Source organism: Hyla sarda, chromosome 9, assembly GCF_029499605.1.
Source record: "Hyla sarda isolate aHylSar1 chromosome 9, aHylSar1.hap1, whole genome shotgun sequence".
Classification (NCBI taxonomy): domain Eukaryota; kingdom Metazoa; phylum Chordata; class Amphibia; order Anura; family Hylidae; genus Hyla; species Hyla sarda.
Window position 1 is genome coordinate 14494074 of NC_079197.1, and position 18520 is coordinate 14512593.

General features: G+C 41.0%; 1 protein-coding gene across 7 annotated transcripts in view; it reads left to right on the forward strand.

Annotated features, from left to right (window-relative positions):
• RALGPS1 (Ral GEF with PH domain and SH3 binding motif 1) overlaps positions 1-18520 on the forward strand; it is a 409196-nt gene that overhangs the window by 338329 nt on the left and 52347 nt on the right. For 4 of the 7 annotated variants that reach the window (XM_056538115.1, XM_056538117.1, XM_056538118.1 and 1 more), the window contains exon 13: positions 10411-10530. The exons of the other annotated variants lie outside the window; for them this stretch is intronic. In XM_056538115.1, the coding sequence (XP_056394090.1) occupies positions 10411-10530 (120 nt within the window). The remainder of the gene's footprint in view (positions 1-10410; positions 10531-18520) is intronic. 7 annotated transcript variants of the gene reach the window in all.

Consider the following 18520-nt stretch of genomic DNA (forward strand, 5'->3'; position numbering starts at 1 on the left):
CCCTACAATCCAAGCCCCACTGACTTCTTCCTATTTGTATTGATGGTGTCAGGCTTTAACAAGTAACATGCGTTCATGTGATGATTACTTGAAATACTACAGTTGTAAAAAGTAAAATCCACGTACTATGCAAGGTTATTACCCTCTGGATACTTTAACATTACATATAATGACTTATAACCCTTAGCCATGCTTTAGTTAGGGCGATGGATGATGTTATATGGGAACACAAGGCAGACCATTTATGGTGCCTGGTCTCTGGAGCTTACCTGTCTGAAAAAGCGTCTACGAGGGTCCTCTGAAACAGGTTCATAAAGTCCACAGTCATTTTTTTATGTCCGCTGTGGTTTCTTTTTTTTCATTTAATACGGAAAGAGTTAAAACAATAAAGCAAAAAAATTAATGTGGATAAACATATTACTTCATTATTGTGGTATGTAAAAGCCTAAACTTGTCCTTGGAATGGAAAAAACTGTAATCGGAGCAACACATTTTGGGATCCAAATTTCAGATATTTGTAGCAAGGCAACGCGGCTTGTTGTTGACATGATAAAAGGCAGAACTGTCCTTCTGGTCGCTGGCGCGTTGAGCAATCTTCATAGTTTTATGTCAGCTTGGTATTTTTGAAAAATTTATTTTCATGAAAATTAAAGTTTTTGTCCTTGAGTTCAGAACTTTTCTCTAGGTCAAAAGTACAATAAGTACAATATTTTTCTAGGAGGATCGGACTTGGGACTTTTATTATTTGGTTTCCTCTGTGCTTTTAGATATATATATCCAACAATAGTTTATAAGGCTGGCTCACCTCTCCTCAGTTTTTATGGTCTAAAGCAGCCGTCTCCAAACTGTGGCCCTTCAGATGTGGCAAACTAAAAGTTGTAGTTTTGCAACATCTGGAGGTCCACAGTTTGGAGACAACTGGCCTAAACTACTCTCCAAAAGCCGATGTAACCCACAAAAGCTTGACTAAGAATCGACGTGTACATTTAAAAAGGTTGCGTCTAATTTATTCCCATTAAAAACATACAAACAACAATAATGGAAAAATACTAAGCATCCTGTGAACAAGGATAAGCATATCAGTCTAGCTTTTCAGGATAGGTTCTGGTCGTACATGAGGAGCAGCATTATTTCTGAACAATATAATGCTTGTATGGGACATGTTCACCCCTTCAGTGTTTGATTTTCAGTAGTCCCTGAGCTAGTTTGACTAAATGCTACAATGTCTCCCACATACACACACACACACACACACACACACACAGAAGAGGGGATTCTGCTCCCCTGTATAACAAATGGATGACATTATGAATAGAGTAGTAATGACTAGTGTAAACTGTAATCCAGCACTGTGGTGGGATATATCACTACAAACTCCTGCAGTCACTGTGTGTCTCTTGCTTTGTCTTTGTCTCTCTCAAGTTGCCCCCCCCCCCTCCCACTTGGGCCTCTCTGCATAGATTTCAAATGTACATTGTAATACAGCATTCAGAGGAGTATTGGTGGTGCACGAGTAGGGTACCACCCTTTTCTTCCATGTACAAATTAACTCGGCACTCTGGAATAATGTAAAAGGGGTACTCCGCTGGAAAACATTTTCTTTTAAATCAACTGGTGCCAGAAAGTTAAACAGATTGGTAAACTACTTCTATTGAAAAATCTTAAACCTTCCAGTACTTATCAGCTGCTATATTCTACAGAGAAAGTTGTTTTCTTTTTGAATTTCCTTTCTGTTTGACCACAGTGTTTTCTTCTGACACCTCTGTCCTTTTCAGGAACTGTCCAGAGCAGGAGAGGTTTGCTATGGGGATGCTCTGGACAGTTTCTGACATGGACAGAGGTGTCAGCAGAGAGCACTGGTCAGAAAGAAATGAAATTCAAAAAGAAAAGAATGCTGTGGAGCATACAACAGCTGATAAGTACTGGAAGGGTTAAGATTTTTTAATAGAAGTAATTTACAAATCTGTTTAACTTTCTGGCACTAGTTGATTAAAAAAAATTCCATCGGAGTACCACTTTAATTCTTTATAGTATTTATTGGTTTGCAACCCATAAACATAAATGATGTTTTGGTCAATATATAGACCTTCTTCAGATAATTGTATTGCTATTGTAATTCCTATGGAGAAAAAACTTGCTTGACTTCAAAAACGACTATAGTTTGCACACACAACTTTGTACATCCATAGATTTCTATGGGCAGCTGTTATCTAAAACTTCAGTTTGCTGATCAGTATTAAGATAGATTAAACCTGTTTTTCAGAGTAAATGATGAGTTTAGGAGGGAGGGGGACAGGAGCCTGAAAAAAGAAGGAAGAGTCATTTTTTTTTTTCTATTTTAAGGTATTTTACAAAGATTTTTATATTCACCTCTCCTTTTTTTTTAAAGTGATTTTTTTTTAAACATTCCTATTATTGCAATCAGCCTGATGTCCTCCCCCCCCCCCCCCCCCCCGAGACACCGCCGTTTCATTGATACATTGTGTGAGCTGCAGGTGAACCTCACTCCTCTCCCTTCCTCTTTGTTTAGTACTTATTGTTTTAAACTAGACACATTTTTTGATAACTGTGAAGGTGTCTGAGCATTCATGACAACCAAGGTGAGGGGAACTTAAAGGGGTACTCCACCCCTCGACATCTTATCCAATATCCAAAGGATAGGGGATAAGATATCTGATCACGGCACCCCAGACATCCAGTGCACAGAGCGAATGGCGGATGGACCCCAGCGGAGGGACCCCCGCAATCAGACATCTTATTCCCTATCCTTTGGATAGGGAATAAGATGTCTAGGGGCGGAGTACCCCTTTAATACTTTTGGAAAAGGTTACTTTCCTGTAATAAGATAAATAACAAGGTAATATGTATTTTCATATACCAAAAAAGTATTTGTGCAGTAGTTATGCTCTAACTTGAGTAACCATTAAATGTAAAAATTGTACTTCACCCTGAAACATGATGGGAGTGAAATTAACAATAAAAAGGTACTTTTAGGTTTATGTATTTGACAACCGTGCAGGAATTTTTCCCCGTAGGATCGAGTATAACTTGAGCTGCTGTGTAAGTGACTGGTAACAACAATGAAGTTGACACTGCAGCTGCCATCTAAGGATGTTCTAAAGGTTTTTGTGTGGATTGGAACACACAGGGAGAGTTTTTTTTTATTTTTTATTTTTTTTGCCAAAAGCCATAATTTTAGCCTTGCCATCATCACCACTGACCTCAGTGCAGAAAACAGCCCACCACAGAAAGGTAACGGAGTGTTAGCCAGCCGGCCACACCTCTAGACCCACATATGTATAAATGTGGGTCTAGAGGTGACATATGTCAGTGGCAACAGTCCTACCTAAATTCATACACAGATGTCTCATGTGAAGGACGAAAGCCAAAACTGAATTCTAATGAAATGTTTTAAGGTAATAAACTTAGGTAAGTGATCATTATGCAGGGTAGCGGTATTTTTATTTATTTATTTTTTTTTTGCATGTCTATTACACTGGTGCTTTTCAGGTCTCTGTGTCCTTAAATGTCCATTTTTTTTTTTTTTTTTCTTATGCTACAGTTTCTGAAGATAGGTGGCCTGCTTCACAGAGCTTCTGCAGATAGGTGGCCTGCTTAATATTGGACTAAATATATTAACCAACAGACCTGACAAAGTAACTAATGTGCAGGTAGTAGGACAACTAGGAAATAGTGATTAAAATATAATACATAATAACTTGTTCTGCAATAAGGGAATCTCTTGAGGGGCCACAAAAACAATTAACTTTAGGAAGGCGAAGTTTGATCAATCAGAGAAGCCCATAACAATATAAAATGGGATAATGTCCTGAAAAACAAGAATACTGACACTAAATGGGAAACTTGAAAATATCTTAGAAGTTCCATTTTACACGTGTGTGCGCTGGACATCTTCCTTTCTTTTGCATATATACGGACGAGTCCTGGTCCTGTCCGTGCGCACAATTTGGGGTGAGCTGGATCTACTTTCTTTGCTTCTTAAATTCTCACTGTAAGATGCATATACCTTATGGGAATAAAAGGGTCAGGAACAGAAGAAAACAAATGTGGATGAATACAAATGTTAAGGGGCAATAAATGACAAAAATAAAGCATTTAAACTACTAAAACAAGAAAGCAGTGAAGAAGCATTAAAAAGCTATAGAGAAAAATGTAGAATATGTTAAAACCAGATAAAAGCCGCAAAAGTAGAGACAAAGACTCATTGCTAAAGAGTAAAATTAACCCCAAAATGTTCTTTAAAGGGGTACTCCAGCCCCATACATCTTATTCCCTATCCAAAGGATAGGGGATAAGATGTCTGATCGTGGGGGGGGTCCCACCGCTTGGGACCCCCACAATCTAGCATGCAGCACCCACCTGTAAGTACTGACGGAAGTGCTGGAGGTTCTCAGTCTTTTGCCTCCCGACCACGGGAACGGATTATTGTGATGTCACGACTCCGCCCTCGTGTGACGTCACGCTTCACGCCCTCAATGCAAGTCTATGGGAGGGGGTGTGATCGCCATCACGCCCCCTCCCATAGACTTGCATTGAGGGGGCGGGGCATGATGTCACATGGGGGCTAAGTCGTGACGTCATGATATTCCGTCCCTGTGGTCGGGAGGCAAAAGACTGAGAACCTCCTGCGCTTCCAGCAGTATTTACAGGTGGGTGCTGCATGCTAGATTGCGGGGGGTCCCCAGCAGCGGGACCCCCCCCACGATCAGACATCATCCTTTGGATAGGGGATAATATGTCTTGGGGCCGGAATGCCCCTATTTTTAATATTCAAGGACCCTATTGTGACAGGGAGGGTTCCCCAGGACTGGCGCATAGCAAATGTGGTGCCAATATTTTAAAAGGTGTCAAGGTGAGCCCCCGGAAATTATAGGCCTGCTAGTTTAACCTCCTTTGTATGTAAATTGTTTGAGGGTTTTCTAAGAGATGCTATTTTGGAGTATCTTGATAACAATAAATATATGACTCCATATAAGCATGGCTTTATGAGGGATCTGTCCTGTCAAACTAACCTGATCAGCATTTATGAGGAGGTGAGCTCCAAACTGGACCAGGGAGAATCGCTGGATGTTGTATATCTGGATTTTTCTGTGTACAATACTGGGCAGATCACACATAGAATACTGTGTACAGTACTGGGCACCAGTGTACAAGAAAGATATAAAGGACTGTATCTATAACAAGGGGGCATCCTCTACGTCTAGAGGAAAGAAGGTTTCTACACCAGCACAGACGGGGGTTCTTTACTGTAAGAGCAGTGAGACTATGGAACTCTCTGCCTGAGGAGGTGGGTCATGGTGAACTCTGTAAATGAATTTAAAAGGGGTCTGGATGCATTTTTGGAGAATAATAACATCGCTGGTTATGTATACTAGATTTATAGGGACAGAACATTGATCCAGGGATTTATTCTGATGCCATATTTGGAGTCGGGAAGGAATTTTTACCTCTAAGATGAAGTTTTTTTGCCTTCCTCTGGATCACCTCAACTTATTAGGGATATAGGTTGAACTTGATGGACTCTGGTCTTTTTTCACCCTTATGAGCTATATTACTATGTTACTATGCTTCACAGACCTACTGCAGATAGGAGGCCTGCTTTAGACAAATACTGCAGATTTGGTGGCCTACTTAATAGAAATACTGCAGATAGGAGGCCTGCTTTATCGAAAAACTGCAGATAGGAGGCCTGCTTTATCGAAAAACTGCAGATAGGAGGCCTGCTTTATCGAAAAACTGCAGATAGGAGGCCTGCTTTATCGAAAAACTGCAGATAGGAGTCCTGCCTCAAAGAAAAAACGCATATAGGCGGCCTGCTTCATCAAATAATTGCCAGTAGGTAGCCTGCTTACAGCATATGGGAGAAATACTTTAGAGGCTGAGATGTTAAGATATATGCAAGCTATTCTTGTAAATACCGGTGGCCATTTACAACAGCATACCTACGTGTTTCTGATGGCAGAAAAAGTGACATTTGAGACTTAGTAAAATAGCCACTACTTTTCCATGTACCCATAAAAATCTATCCATGAAATATCCCATGCAGTAACCTGAATATTACTGTGCAGTGTTGTGGGGATTTAGTGGCATTTTTAAATTAAAAAAAGAGGCACTGGCACTTTTCTAGTAACCAAATCCAAATTTAGTATACTTGATAAAGAAACAGTGGAATTTTGGCCTAAAATGTGTAAATTTTTTGGGATGTGCACCTTTAGAAGTGGGGTGCAGATTCCTTTTTTGTCCATGGGCCATATTGTCACATTGCTTCACTTCTGGGGCCCACAGTATAACCTCCAGAGAGGAAGATGCCCGTATCTGTGGTTCTCTCTATTCCATTATAAGGAATTCATGGTGGATCCATGGTGTAATGTGTTACCACAACCATTTTCAGAAGCTGTGGAGCAACCATTAATTCACCCAGGCTTTTATAGTAATGTATAGTCACTACATCCTACCTACTTTGTCAGTAGTACACTATGGTTTTCCCCAGTGTTATGTTGTATACAGTGCACAGTCTTCAGCTTAGTTGCTTGTCCTTGTGGCAGCATAAACAAGGAAACATACTCCTGCTATGGCTAAGCTGGTAAAGCATACCTGGTGCTAGGACACTGTAGCACACATTCTCTGTGACAGTTCTTAACAATTCCTCATATAAGTGTATTTATTCTTCACGCAACCCAGACATTGTCCAAGTGATAACAGGAGGAATGTTCCTTAGCAATAAACATGTCTATAATGCAAACAAAATCCTCCTCAAGCACTTATGAACCATGTTAGTAGCAGTGAGATGTCAGTGAACTGATTCTTTTAGTTCAATATTTGCGGTCTAGAATTCATAAATGCAGACGCAGTGACTGGCAGCTGTCAATCAAATCTCCTATCCTATGAATGAATGTAAATTATCTGTCATTCCCAGTAATCCCAGGGGCAGGAATGGGCTAGCCTGGGCGACAGAGGAGAACATACCTCAGAAATGACATACATGCCGTGTATGCGGAGGAAAGACCCTTTCACCTGTTACTAATTATCCTACATGACAGAAGACATTGTTACTTGTCAACTGAGGGTCCTAAGCCCATCAATGGCTTTTCTGTTGAGGCCGGGATCTCCAGCTGCTTTTCATTAGCCCCTTATTTTATGTATATGTCTGATGGTAAATATTAAACTTTGAGGGTGTGTGTAATGCACATGTGGCAGGAATACAACCTGGAGCACATAGTATGGGAAGCGGTAAATGTCCTGATAATTTTCAGTTTGCTTCTTCGCCCCTTGACTTTTGTGGATCCTGTCTGGGTGATTTCCTTCCAAAAGCAAATTATAAAAGTGAACGAAAGAAAAACTTTTGAAACTTTTGTCAGTCTGTAGGCTTGGCGTCCCTTGGCTGCTGCTGTTGACAGAATATCGGGGGAGAGCTCCTGCTGCAACCAGTTGCCTAACAGCCAGGGACAAGTCTGATCTGAAGTTTTTAAAAAGAAGGGACACTGGATGAAGAGCAAGATAACTTTTTTCTAATCTGTTTCTACTTCCTGACTGTAATTATTTTGTTAAATTTTTGTACATTATATGGGGGGGGGGGGGTTGACATCTTGCCTTAACTTGTTTTAGAGATATACAACAATAGACAGGTGCTGTCCTATTGACATGAATGGGAAGAAGTGTCTGAGTGTGTTCAGTGGCCTTCACAGAAGTTATTTCTCAGGGAAGTGGAAGGCTGGACTGTGAGTAGCAGCTACTGTGTGAACCTCTGTTATCTATACATTTGGTGTCACCTTTCACTGTACTTCTTCTGCCTGTAACAATAAGGAGAAGACGGAAAATATCTGCTTAGTTTTAGACCTTGTGGTCAGAATTGAAACTGCTAAATTTTTAGAATTATTTTAAAATATAGATAGTAAAATAGAAAAAATACTGTTACCAAAAGAATATAAACAATAGGTCATTTTCTGATGACACCTTCCCTTTAAAAGGGGTACTCTGGTGGAAAAAAAAATTCTTTAAATTAACTGGTGGCAGAAAGTTAAACAGATTTATAAATTACTTCTATATAAAAATCTTAATCCTTCCAGTACTTATCAGCTGCTGTATGCTCCACAGGAAGTTCTTTTCTTTTTGAATTTCTTTTCTGTCTGATCACAGTGCTCTCTGCTGACACCTCTATCTGTATCAGGAACTGTCCAGCGTAGGAGCAAATCTCCATAGCAAACCTCTCCTGCTCTGGACAGTTCCTGACATTGACAGAGGTGTCAGCAGAGATCATTGTGGTCAGACCGAAAAGAAATTCAAAAAGAAAAGAACTTCCTGTGGAGCATACAGCAGCTGACAAGTACTGGAAGGATTAAGATTGTTTAATAGAAGTAATTTACAAATCTGTTTAACTTTCTGGCACCAGTTCATTTAAAAAAAGAATTCCACTGGAGTACCCCTCTATTGTTGAAAGTCTGAAATTACATTAAAGGGGTTGTCCATGGAAGAAGTTATGCTCACTTACTGATGGCTCCTGATCTCTGCTCATCACTGCTGCTTCCTGGCTCAGTGATTGGTCAGACAGGTAGTACCTGCAGGGATGACACATCACAAGAACCAGGAAGCAGCAAGCACCAGAAGCCATCAGTACGGAAGATACATGGAATGCGGGAAGTACGTTTAACACTCTACCAGCTAAATAAAAGGTGGTCACAGACTTGCTGAGCTGTCTCTGTAACTAACATAGAAAGGTTTGGAGAGAGCTGTGTCTACCTATCCATTCATTCTCTGCCTGAATGTAGTGGAGATAGTGGATGTATGTTTATTTTAGCTTACTGTAGTAAATGTCCCAGAGGTGGCTATGCCATAAATCTCTGTGATTTGAGTACCCCTTTAGGGTGCCCATCAGATGCTCCAGTGCACTCTTCTTGTTTTCATATGCGGATAGCACTGTTTCGGTATTCTTGGGCTTTAAATGGTATAACCACCATAGAGATCGTCAACACCTGTAATAATTAAATATCTAAAGGATGGAAAGAGCCAAGAGCAAACGTTTCATAGTGGAGGACCATAAGGCTGCTATAGGGTCCTTGGGGAAAGGGGGCCCAGTACTAGTTGGTCCTATTCCTTAATCTAAAGGTAAACACTGTCAGCAAATGAATGGAGGGGGTATTGACCAACAAGATATGGAAAGCAAAGGGGAAATAAACACCAGACTCTTCTGTCCTGAGGCAAAATCAGACGCCATAATAGGAGACCCATATGGACCTTTGCTATGGGGCCCCCTTTTGTGTATGTACTCCACTGGAAAGAGCGGTGAGGAAGAGAACAAGTTACTGGGGCCCACTATCTGCTAATGAAGGTTGTTCTGCTTTCTAATATTTCTCTGTTAGATAATTCTTGGCTGGTTTTCCGCTTTCTCTCCTCTTCCTGCCAGTTACATCGTTGGGGAATAAGACCTTGCTACGTCATGGTGGTTTGGCCTTTCCTGTGGCTCTTCTAACAAGTGATTATCTGGCTCCAAGGTTGTAATTCAGCGGTCATGGGGAAACATTAAGGGCAGGACGGGATGCTGAACCCTCAGCTGGGAGTCCTGCTCAGTAACATTACGTTGTCCGGGCTAACTGGTCACATGGTTTAGAGAAGTTTATATTATTCTTGGTAGTCAGAAGGGGTTACCCCAGCCAGAAGCTTCCAAAAACCTCTATTTAAGAAGGCTTATCATGATTTGTGTGAATTTAAAGAAATTCTGTCTAAATTGACGAATAGGAAAGTCAGATGACTAATATTTGCATTATACAACAAAGGATAAGGGTAATTTTTATGTATGTGCATCATAGAAGTCACCAGTCCAAGGAAAGGAGCTCAGTCTCTATTTAATGCAGATAGGGATTGAAGTTACGATTTCAGGACGCCAGCTGCCATGAGGAGATCTTTAAAGAATTCTTGAAGTAATCCCTTATCTGACATCTCAAAGGAGGAAAGTGTGACGACTATTCTAACATTATGTGTCTCTATATCTGCTGAATGCAAAACTGTGAGACTTGAAACACAGACCATCATGGCTCTTATTCTTCTCCGCTGCCATCATCAGTTTTTTCCCCTTATTTCCCCTTGTTATAGGTCATGAGATTCCATGTTCATACAGACTGCTATACTATTAATACTGTCAAAAACTGCTGTAACCATGAACATGGGATAAAACAATTCTCCTATGTATGGAAACCTCTTGACTGTTCTGACAGCTGTCTCATATGTATGGCAGCTTAGGATGGAGGAGACACATAGTATCAGAAATCCACTGTGTATTTATGTTGAAAGTGAATTGTGCTGCGGCTTCGCTTTGTCCTTGTTTTTCCGTATGGACACATACTACATGGATGTTGTTATGAAAACCCACATCTATTGTACTGTTATTTTGCTCAGGATTTGACATAAAGAATCTGCACCGCAGATCTGCAGCATCTACATTTATTGCAGTTGGTCCCTCTTCCACACCACAACCCCTAGAAAAACAAGCACCAAACCCAGTAGTTCCAGGATATGGTGGGTATCTGGGGTGGACATACCGCCTTTACAGCAAGTGTGTTGTGTGTCATTTCTGCATGTGCATGACTGCCCCTTGCTGCATGTTTCCTTCATTTCCTGTGTGTCATTTCTGCATGTGCACCATATGTGCATGACTGCCGCTTGCTGCATGTTTCCTATGTGTTAGTGGTACATGCCCTAGTTATGGGAGGCACATGTACAGCAAAGATCCAGCATGTCGGCTGCTCATGTGTAGTAATGGTCAACAGTGTGGGGGCAGTGTCTGTGCTGCAGGAGTCCAGTATGTGTATGTGATGAGACCCACAGGAGAGGCACATGTGTGTCCAGTGGGCGGAGTACATTTGTGGCCATGGTGCATGTGCTGTGTGTGTCCAGCGTACCTGCGTATATAATATTTAGTATTCTATATATGAAGAATGCATCATTACTTTTTGTGTTTTTTGGAGGCACTGAAGGCAGGGTGGACCCAGGAGAGGACAGGTTACTTGCACTGGAGTTCTTGTGCTGTCAGGCTCCCTCCTATAACTATCTGCTTATCTTGTTCTCATCTGTCTCTCTTATCTACTTGTTTCTCTCTTATATCTATTGATCTCCCTAACCCTTTCATCCAACAATTGCCCATAATAGAGCACAGCTAGACCCTCTGAACTGCATTTTCTTAGGTGGAGCAGTGCCCCCACCATCATGTGACTGCTGATCACTAATAGGTCTCAGGCATCTATTAGCGTCTTTGATGGTGCAGACACTCAATAACAATAACAAGTCGTGATGAATTACTCTGCACAATAGATGAGCATCATTTTGTCTGGCAGTGAGTAATAGCGGAGGGGAGGGGGGCTGTGAGTTTTCATGATGTCACCCTCATAGCACGTTCACTATGTAAAACAATCACTTTTTTCTTTTCCACGTAAACACTTATCTGATTTGGGGTTGCACAATCTGTTGAGTTTGTTACCACGGAAACTAATAAACACTGGGACCAGTCCCAACACTTACTTATTGAGACATTTACATGGGGTTCTGTGTGAGCGCTAATTCTGTAGCTGCCCTTGTCTTCATTGCACGAGCCCCACAGCTGTCCGGCCGTGTAAAAGATTCCATATGTGCAGCAAGCTCCTACAAGACTTCAATGAATTACATTCTGCATCTTTACTAATTCATTACTCACTTGGAAATTCATAAACAGTGTAAGTGGATGTGAATTGTTTATTGCAAATGTTTAACACATGTGAGATTGAATTGGAGGGTATTATCATTGTTAGATGGGGGCCGACATCTCTGTTCTCCAGCTGCTTCTGAGCTGAAGACTACACACAGATAATGCAAGGTCTGTTATAAAGGGGTTATCCAGGAATAGAAAAACAGCTAATTTCTTTGAAAAACAGCTCCCCGTCTATCTCCAGGGTGGGTGTGGTTCTGCAGCTCAGTTCCATTGAAGTGAATGGAGCCAAGTTGTAAGACCATACCCAACCTCGGGAGAAATGTCTACCTTTTTTTTAAAAGAATTTAGCTTTGTTTTTCTATTCCTGGATAACCCCTTTAAGGCCACATGGAGCATCTCCTAGGTGGCCACGATGCGACTGCGCTGTATTGTGGATAAGACTGCAGTTTACCTGCGGCAAGTAGTGAATAGACTCTATGGCCACATAATTTGGTTAACAATTGAGTGCCAGCTGCAGTCCACATGGTTGCAGATTCAGTGTATACCTCTTAACTCTTGTTTGGAGTAAAAAGGGACATGCCGTGCCCCTAAACATACCCCCAACCACACCCTCATCCACACCTAAGCAGTCCCAGCCTCCTCCTTCAGTATTCCCCCACTGCTAACACACATACATGCCAAACACACTATTCATTGTTTATTGAACAGTGCCCCTCTATAGAGAGTTAATGGAGCGCTGGTCTGATCCCTTCATTTCGGGAAACATTTCTCCTTTATTTTGGTGATCCTGTGGATAGGAAATAATTATGAATTGGCTGAATACCTCTTTAAGGCTAGGACTCCACTGAGATTTTTGCCCTGCGATTTTTGTGGCATAAAAACGCCAGAAAAACTGCCACAGTTTTTCCCTGTGTTTTGGCGTTTTTTCTGTCGTTTGTGTGGAATTTGCCTTTTTTGGCCACTTTTGCGTTTTTTTTACAAAATAGTTGGGTACCAAAAAAAAAAAAAAAAAGAAAAAAAAAGGATGTAGTAGGGATGTAAAAATGTATTTAACTAAATGTTTATTTTTTATAACAAAGTTTTAATACATTTTTTTGTAAAGTGTGTGTGTTTAACTTTTTTTCTCTTTTTTTTTAAATTTTTTTTATGTAGTACTACTACTCCCAGCATGGAACACACTGTTCCATGCTGGGAGTAGTAGTACCTGTACTATAGACATATCGCCCCGGGTGTCTGTCTGACACCCGATGCGATCGTCCATTATATAGCAGAGAAGCGGAGCGGCTCTATACAGCGCTCGCACCTCTGCTCTGATGTTCTATTCATATTTTCCGCCCAGAGCTGTGAATGGCTGGATGGTTGCAGCCAATCACAGCTCTGAGGAAAATATCAATAATTGAGTGGCCGGCCCGGAGTATAGAGCAGAGCAGGGATGCGAGCGATGTATACAGCCGCTCTGCATCTCTGCTATAGACAGGACGATCACAGCGGATGTCAGTAGTGACATCCACTGTGATGTGTCCTTAAGCAGGCACTACTACTCCCAACATGGAGCACACTCTGCTCCATGCTGGGAGCTGTAGTACCTGCATTAATAGACAGATCGCAGCGAGTGTAACTTCTGACACCCGCTGCGATCTGTCTATTAATGCAGGTAATACAGCTCCCAGCATGGAGCAGAGTGTACTCCATGTTGGGAGTAGTAGTACTTGTAGTTAAGGAAATATCACTGCGGGTATCACTCCTGACACCTGCTGTGATGCTCCTGTATAATGTATGGATGCAGTGGCTGGCGCTCTCCTATGGTCCCCTGCACGCCGTATATATACACATTCCGATTTCTCACAGAGAGCTGTGATTGGCTGGAACCATCTGACCAATCACAGCTCTCTGCGGGAAATATGAATATGTGTATATATACGTCAGTAAAGGGGATCAGAGAAGAGCGGCTGCCGCATCTATACATTATACAAGAGGATCGCAACGGGCTATCTGTCAATAAGTACAGGTAACTACTACTCCCATCACGGAACAGTGTGTTCCATGCTGGGAGTTGTAGTACTACCTAAAAAATGTTTTTAAAAAAAGTGAAAAACACGCACACACTACATTTTTATTATTGTCGGCTACATTTTTAGTGCTTTACCCGCTCACATAAATTGATCCCTGTTTAAAAATTTATAAACATTTCGTAATAAAAAAGATACATTTCATTAGGTACAATTTTTTCCATCAATACTGTATCTTTTTTATAAATTTTTTTAATGGTTTTTAGTCACCAGGGATTTAGCTTAGTGGTGTTGGTCTGCCTGCCTGTCCTGCACATTGTGCGGAGCGGTCATTGGCTGGTAACATCCATGCTACCCAATGCTCATGGCTGCAAGGACTAAACAAGGCATTACCATAATATGCATAGTTACCATAACAATTTATATCCTTCCACAGTGTGGGCACATGTTGTCCAGTGGTGGAGGTTTCTCCTAAAGGTTCAGCTGTTTCCTTAGTCTCATGTTCACCTCCCCTATAAGCAGACAATTTTATATACATTCTCAGCCCCAGACTTCATCTAGATAGACTTCATCTAGGTAAAGTGATTATTTCTTATGAAGTTTGTCCATATTCTGTCCCTGTGAATTAATATGGGATGATGGAGGAGTCAAGGTGAGTTCACGTACAGCACAGATGACATCAGACTCCACATTAATGATTTAGCTTCTGTCTTATGTAAAGAATCTTAAACAGACGCGTAATTGCTGCGATATGATGGGTCCTGATGGGAAACACATGAACAATTAGTCTCTGGTCTGAATTCACATTTGTTTTGTTTAAATTTGGGATCTGCACAATGACATCAGAGAGCATAAATAGTCGTGTTTTGGTATCTCCCCCTCGCTTGGAGCTTGCAGGAGATCCATGGCCTTTGTCTTCACTAATAATAGTAAATGTACTTAACATAGACCATATCCTAGAGGGATCTGTAGACAGCTGCTGCAGAGGCTGGTACATGTCTCTGACCTTGCAGCACTAAGGCTGCATTCACAACTCGTTTTTGCAATAGGGTTACCGTATCCGGTTTTTGTAAAAATGCGTGTGTCTCAAAACCCGACCGAACCGTATACAATTGTGTACAACTGTATATACCTCTGGACGGTTTTAAACCGTATATGGTTTGAAAACGGATGTCCGGTTGCATACGGTTTAATACGTTTTTTGAAAAGAAAAACTGATACGGTTTTATGTTCGTCCTTAATTAAATAAAGTTCCCCTTGTTCTATTTGTGGGAAGAACTTTCGGTGTGCACTGCGCATGTCCAAACTGCAAACCCGTATTGTGCAAACCGGATGGAACGGTATGCTCATACGGTTCTGTACAGTTCCCATTGACCACCATTTAAAAAAAACGTATACTGGTTTTATCTGCAGACTACGGTTTTGTGTACGGGAAAAAAAATTTAACCGTAAGTGATGCCAAACCTACACAACCGGATGCTACGTTTGCCATACGGTTTTCAATGACATGTCTATACATACGGTTTGCAATACAGTTCCATACGGTTTTTACACTGAAACCTGATACGGGAACCGTATTGCAAAAACAAGATGTGAATGCAGCCTAAGGCTGGGTTCACACCACGTTTTTCAAATACGGTTACCGTATACGGTTTTCCGCTAAAAAACGTATGGCAAAAACCGTATTCAACCATATGACTCCAAATACGTTTTTTCCCTGTATACGGTTCCAAACGTATGTACGGTTCTATCCGTTTGCATCAGTTTTTGCCAACGGTTTTGCTATTTTGTTGGAATTAGTTTTCAAGCAATTTAATAAAGTTACTATTGTTCTATTGAAATTCCTTCTGCGCATGTGTCAACTCCAAAAACGGATTAGAAAAACCGTGTGCAACCATATTCTGAAATTCTGTGTACGGTTCTCATAGACAACAATGTTAAAAGAAGCGCATACGGTTCGCATACAGTTTTCCAACCGGAGGCAAAAACGTGGTCGACAGCGTTTTTGCCTACGGTTGAAAAATCGGCAAAACCGTATACGAGGCAAAACGGATGCAACCGTACACAAAATTTGGAATACGGTTTACAATGCATTCTCTATGCATACGGTTTCGGATACGGTCGGATACGTTTTTTTGCGGAAAACCATATACGGTTACCGTATTTGAAAAACGTGGTGTGAACCCAGTCGCCACCAGTAACTAAAATAAATAAGACTAAAACTTAATTAAACTAAAGTTTACTTACAATTGCTTCCTAAACTATGTTTTATTGTGCCATCAGCCAATAATAATCATGCCTAGCAGCATTTGATGTCTTCTGCAGGACTTGTTGGGCCACTGGAAGATCCCTTTGTACTCTAGTGGACCCCTCCACCCTGCTATTGTATATTAATGTTAAGCAAAGTATATGATTATTGCTTCAGTTGAATGGAACGCTCACTGTACAATCTGTACCACCAAACACTTGTGGTGTTTTTTATCTTTATAGTCCTTGCAAATGCTGAAATAGTATTATGCAAATTAAGCTCAAGAGCCTCTTTATCTAGTGGCTGTTAGTCAAATGGGGTAGGCGGATGTATTCAGGCCAGTGGGCGGTAATAAAGAGGACATAGGCTTATATCTCACGTATTTGTAATTGATTTTAACACTATGTTAAAAAAAACTGTACACATCAGAAACTAGGTACTAGGCACAGTATCCAAACAACAGAAGACACATTAGAGAAACAAAAGAAGTCATCAGCCAGCACCTGACTTAGGTTTGCCCAAAATAAAAGCATGCTTGGAATCTTGACTAGTCCTATCCAGCCATGGGCTTATTTACACCCACTGACAGGCCCACTTTAAAGAGCTTGACTCATGATGACCACACATTCATAATGGAGAGACTGACTTTTGTTCATATATAACATTGATGGCAATTTGTCTTAATGACCAGTAATAGTACCTTTCCCTTGTGGCTGCTGTGGGGATATCTGGCCAGAATAGGTGGGAGCTGGACTTGTGCTGATCGCTGTGGCTGCTGTTTTCTAAAAGAGTCGTCTGTGATTGTTTCACCTTTGATGCCAGGTTGTGAGATGGTTGTGGATGACTTGATGTCACTCTCCTTCCCATAACCATGCGCCTCATCCGGCTATTGTCTGGATAAAACAAACCAAAATGAGGAGATCTAATGCAAATAATATAACCCAAAAGGGTGTTTTCTGGGTAAATTGAGGCACAGCGTAAAATGTCCTGTGAAAAGGAGATAAATGTCAGGGAAAAATATCTGCATTAATCACCATGAACACGTTTTATTGTGTCGCTTTTGCTGGATGTTTACAATTCTTGGCTCTAAATTTGGATCATGTAGAGGGACTGAACTTTCACTACATAGAAGAGGAGCTTTCCTATCCCAAGTAGAGATGTCTGTATGGTGGGACTATAAAGAATAGCATTTTTAGTAGTAGCTGTTTTTGTTTATTCTGTTACTCCTCTGTATAATCTGTTTATGTGGATTGCCCCTTATTACCGCCTTTATCTCTGCACCTTATAAGGAGTTTTAGATACTTTGTTAATGTGGAGCCAGTGCGGTTGTTTACATGACACAGCCGTCGTCAGCCGGGTCCAGGGCTGGAAGTTTTTATATAAAAGAATGTTTACAAAGTGTAAGACATTGGCTTTGGGGGAAATAATAAGTAAAGACATACAAGCCCCATCCATCATTATGATCTCAGGAGGGCCATTCATGTCTTAAAGGTCCTGGACGTATTGCAGTAGCAAACTTTGTCAGCAAAATTCCCTACATGTCTTTCAATAGGCCCATATAAACAAGAGACTGACGTAATGGAAAGTGTCCCGTATGTAGAATAGTATAGACCATGGGTGACACATTTCAAACACACTAATAATGTAACACTACATAAGCTTATTTGTTCACCCAGCACATTTCATGCTTTGGGCTATTTTATAGGCTTGTATAGATCGGTGTGTGGGAATATGATGTTATGGTTGAGGCCATTAATAAATTGGGTTTTCATCCTGACTGTTACTCATCAGGTTTGGGTAACAAACAGGATTAATAAAACTGTGGAGGGGGTCAATGTATGTATAAACGCAGCACGGCCATTCAGGTCTTACAAAAACAGCATCGATCATGTCAGTGTAGTACTGTACTGTACCCATAAACCCCAGAAGACAATGAGCTGTGTAGGAAAATATTTTCTGACACCCGATTTAGTACAATGAGTGCTGATAGCCACTGCAGACAAGTAATAAATCATCATTGATCACTATTACAGTTTGACAATGTCTTTATTATTGGGAAATATATTCCAGGTGCTGTAACTTCATGGAGGCTGGAGCTTTCCGCTTCATGGCAGCATCATCACCCACTACCTTATCGTGTGGTTAAATGTGTGAGCTCTGCAGATACGCTACAAGTGGCACCAAAAGATAGATGGAATGTTTTTTCCTAAGGATCAGGAACATATACACTCAGCTTCATCTTGTTGTCATCGAGAAAATTCTGACAGGATTAGGTCTAGTATAATTTATGGAAAGTGCTTTGGGGTTTTTTAGATATTTTAGCCATAGATTTTCCTCTTGCTGTGAAAATACATTAATACATGGTGCCCTTTCAATTCAATAGAACCGTTCTTACGTCTTCTCTCCATTCTGGCTTATAGAAGAAGGCCCTGAGCAGAGGAACCCCCTCTAGGGAATCTGGACAAGGGGCAGATATCTTCTGGAGGAAGCATGTAGACAAGGTTCATCTTCTAGAGGTATTCCCTTTAGGACTTGTGGACATAGGGCATCTTACAGGGGAATGCCCTC